This window comes from Crocuta crocuta, unplaced genomic scaffold (genome assembly GCF_008692635.1).
Source record: "Crocuta crocuta isolate KB4526 unplaced genomic scaffold, BGI_CrCroc_1.0 scaffold443, whole genome shotgun sequence".
NCBI lineage: Eukaryota > Metazoa > Chordata > Mammalia > Carnivora > Hyaenidae > Crocuta > Crocuta crocuta.
This window is the reverse complement of record NW_027529446.1, coordinates 1258021-1261232: the sequence shown is the minus strand read 5'-3', so window position 1 is coordinate 1261232 and position 3212 is coordinate 1258021. Positions and strand designations below refer to the sequence as shown.

Below are 3212 nucleotides of genomic sequence, written 5' to 3'. Positions count from 1 at the left end.
GCCATGTCCAACCCCTTCCTGAAGCAAGTGTTCAACAAGGACAAGACCTTCCGCCCCAAGCGCAAGTTCCAGCCGGGCACCCAGCGGTTCGAGCTGCACAAGAAGGCGCAGGCGTCGCTGAACGCGGGGCTGGACCTGAAGCTGGCCGTGCAGCTGCCCCCCGGCGAGGAGCTCAGCGACTGGGTGGCCGTGCACGTGGTGGACTTCTTCAACCGCATCAACCTCATCTACGGCACCATCGGTGACGAGTGCACGGAGCAGTCCTGCCCGGTCATGTCCGGCGGCCCCAAGTACGAGTACCGCTGGCAGGACGAGCACCAGTTCCGCAAGCCCACGGCGCTGTCGGCCCCCCGCTACATGGACCTGCTCATGGACTGGATCGAAGTGCAGATCAACAACGAGGAGCTCTTCCCCAGCCACGTCGGTGAGTCGGGGCGGCCGGGCGGGGTCCATTCGGACAGTCGGCCCGCTTAAAGCGTGCGGTTCAGGGCGTTCAGTAGTATGTTTGCAGACTTGTGCAAACACCACGTCTGGTTCCAGAATGTTCCACCACCCCCTGAAAGAAGCCCCAGCACCCCAGCACTTCTCCCCCAGCCCCCCGCACCCACGAGCCCCCTCCCGTCTGTGGAGGAGCCTGTTCTGGATGTTTCACGCACGTGGACTCACACTCCGCGTGGCCTCTCGTGTCTGGTTCCTTCCCCGAGCATCATGTGTTCAGGGTCCGTCCGTGGGGTGGTGGGGGTGGGCGCCTCGCTCCTGCTCGTGGCCGAGGGACGTGCGCGTGCGCGGTGGACGTGCTGGTGCTTAAAGTTAAGAACCCTGAGATGGGGAAGGATTCTCGATCATCCTGCTGAGCCCTGAACGTCGTTGTGGGCCCTTGTGAGAGGGAGGCAGAGTGCGATCGACACGAGAGACGGCGCGGCAGGGAAGGGGCCGTGCGCTTCCTGAGGCAGCAAGGACACGGACCGACCCTGGAGCCTCCGGAGGGAATGGTGCCTGCAGCACCTTGACTGACGTCACCCCAGTGACAGACTCAGAGCTGTGGCTTCTGACAACGACGGATGCAGCAAGTAGTTAAGCCGCCAAGCCGGTGGCAATTTGTTACAGTGACACCAGGAGGCTCCCCTGGACGCAGCTTCAGCTGTCCCTGCCAGGGCTGACACCGTGTCCCCGAGCAGCTGCTGGGCAGACAGGACTCAGGCCCGGCTCTGGGCTGCCGGCGGCTCTGCTCCCGCTTCTCCCCCCACAGCCCAGGGGCCCTCGCTCACTGCGTGTGTGCTCCCTCTGTCGCCGTGACCACCAGCAGGGACCCCGGCACGTCCCACCCGCTCCTTGGGGGACAGCACCCTAGAGCTTGAGGCCCCGAGCCCACCGCTCACCCGCAGAAGGGGGCTCCTTACAGAAGAGGACACCATCGAGAGGCAGAGAAGTCACTTGGCAGGTGCCACGCGGCCGTCCAGAGCCACCCCGAGGCCTCGCGTGGGCGCTTGTCCTTCAGGCTCTGGGCGCCCCAGGCCCATCCCACGCGGCCACGTTGGGTGGGGAGCCGGCCTGGCCTGGGCCACAGCCTCTAGCCCTGCCCCCTGTGGCCAGCGCCACCCCACAGCTTGCCGTCCCGGCCAGGCAGGCGGAAGGAAGTGCGTGACGCGGAGAGCGGTGCCGGTGCGCCCTGCCCCTCGGGGCCGGGTCTGTGGCTGAGCAAAGGAAGACGGGGTCCACGCTTCACCCTGGCCCCGCGCTGGTTCCGCCTGTGCTTAGTGTTGGGCCGGGGGCCGCGCGCCTTCCCTCGTGGGGACCGGCTCTCACTCCCCCGCATCGCTGGCCCCACGTTGTGTGCCTTGCGCACTCACGTCTGTGCTGGAGGCCTGAAGCCGCCGTAGGCAGTTCATCAGCAGTTGGGTGGCCTGTGTCCCGGTGTGACTTTATTTATAAAAGCAGACGGGGCCAGCTGTGCACCCCGCAGGAGAGTAGCCTCAGGAGCAGGCGCGGCAAAGTTCTGGAAGATTCCGTTTCGGGCCCATCCAGACCAGCCCACTTTAAACTGCCTCCTCGCCCAGGAGCGCCCTTGTGGCTCCCGCTCTAGGAGAGGCGCCGCGGTGGCAGGGCCAGCCTGGCGCCCGGGCCCCGCGGGGGTGCAGTGCCGAGGCAGGCGCCCCGGGGCCCCTTTCTCGGTTTGCTGCGGGCCTGATGCTCCTTCTGAGCTTCTACCCTCTTTCCACTTTGGGGGGCCCCCCAGCGCGTGGGGATTGCCAGCCTTCAGGGGACTGTCCCACCACGTGGCCTCCAGGGCCCTTCACAGTTAGCGTCTGCTCCTCAGGGACCCACGGACCACGCTCCGTGTCCAGAGGCGGGCGGTGGGGAACGCGCACACATCTCAGTGACGCTGAACAAACGCCGCACAGAGTTAGCGCCCAGGAGCCGGGGCGCCTGCTCCCCACAGTCCGGCGCTTGGCGACCACTGAACGCCAGCACCATTGTTCCCCTGCCCCGAGAGGCCACCTGGGCCCAGGTACAGAGGAGGGAGCCGGGTGGCACCCTCGACGCGCAGGCTCAGGCTGGACCTCACGGCCCGCTCGCCTGTGAGGGCCTTTCCTCTCCCACGCGCCCCAGCTGCAGGCTTCGGGCGTCCCCCGCTGTCCCTGCGGTCACGGCCCTGAGAGCTTTCCTCTGCACCCGCGCCCCGCACGCCGGCGTGTCCTCTGGGAACGTGCGCGCGGCACACCGTGGCTTCCCCTCAGGGGCGGCGTCTCTGCGTCCTCTCCCCGGGCGGCTAGCCCCTCACGTCGGGGACCCACCTGCTCGTGCTGGCAGCGCCCCGCCCGTGCCATCAGAGAGAGACGGGAACGGGTGGGGGTGGAGAGCAGCGCGCGGGGGCGCCTGACGCTCCACACCGCGTCCCAGAGGGACCGGCCCCGGGACTCCCTGGACCCGCTTTCACCACAGTTCAGAAACTCGAGGGCGCCCGGGGGCCTCAGTCATTGAGCGTCCACCTCTTGATCTCAGCTTAGGTCATGATCTCAGGGTTCACGAGTTCGAGCCCCAGGTCGGGCTCTGTGCTGACAGCGCGGAGCCTCTCTCGCCCCTTCCCCGTGAGCATGCTCTTTTTCTCACAATGAGGACGTAAACATTTTTTTAAAAACCACGAAAAACAAAGGAGCAAGGAAGTGTCGGTCAGTGACGTTCAAATGAGATGACGCGGTAGAGACGACTGG

At 66.5% G+C, this 3212-nt stretch overlaps 1 protein-coding gene across 3 annotated transcripts in view; it reads left to right on the top strand.

The window, feature by feature from the left end:
- The window catches only part of MOB3A (MOB kinase activator 3A), a 21388-nt gene that overhangs the window by 14517 nt on the left and 3659 nt on the right, over nt 1–3212 (top strand). For all 3 annotated transcript variants that reach the window (XM_077760674.1, XM_077760673.1, XM_077760675.1), the window contains one exon: nt 1–424. In XM_077760674.1, the coding sequence (XP_077616800.1) occupies nt 4–424 (421 nt within the window). In that variant the 5' untranslated portion in view covers nt 1–3. The remainder of the gene's footprint in view (nt 425–3212) is intronic.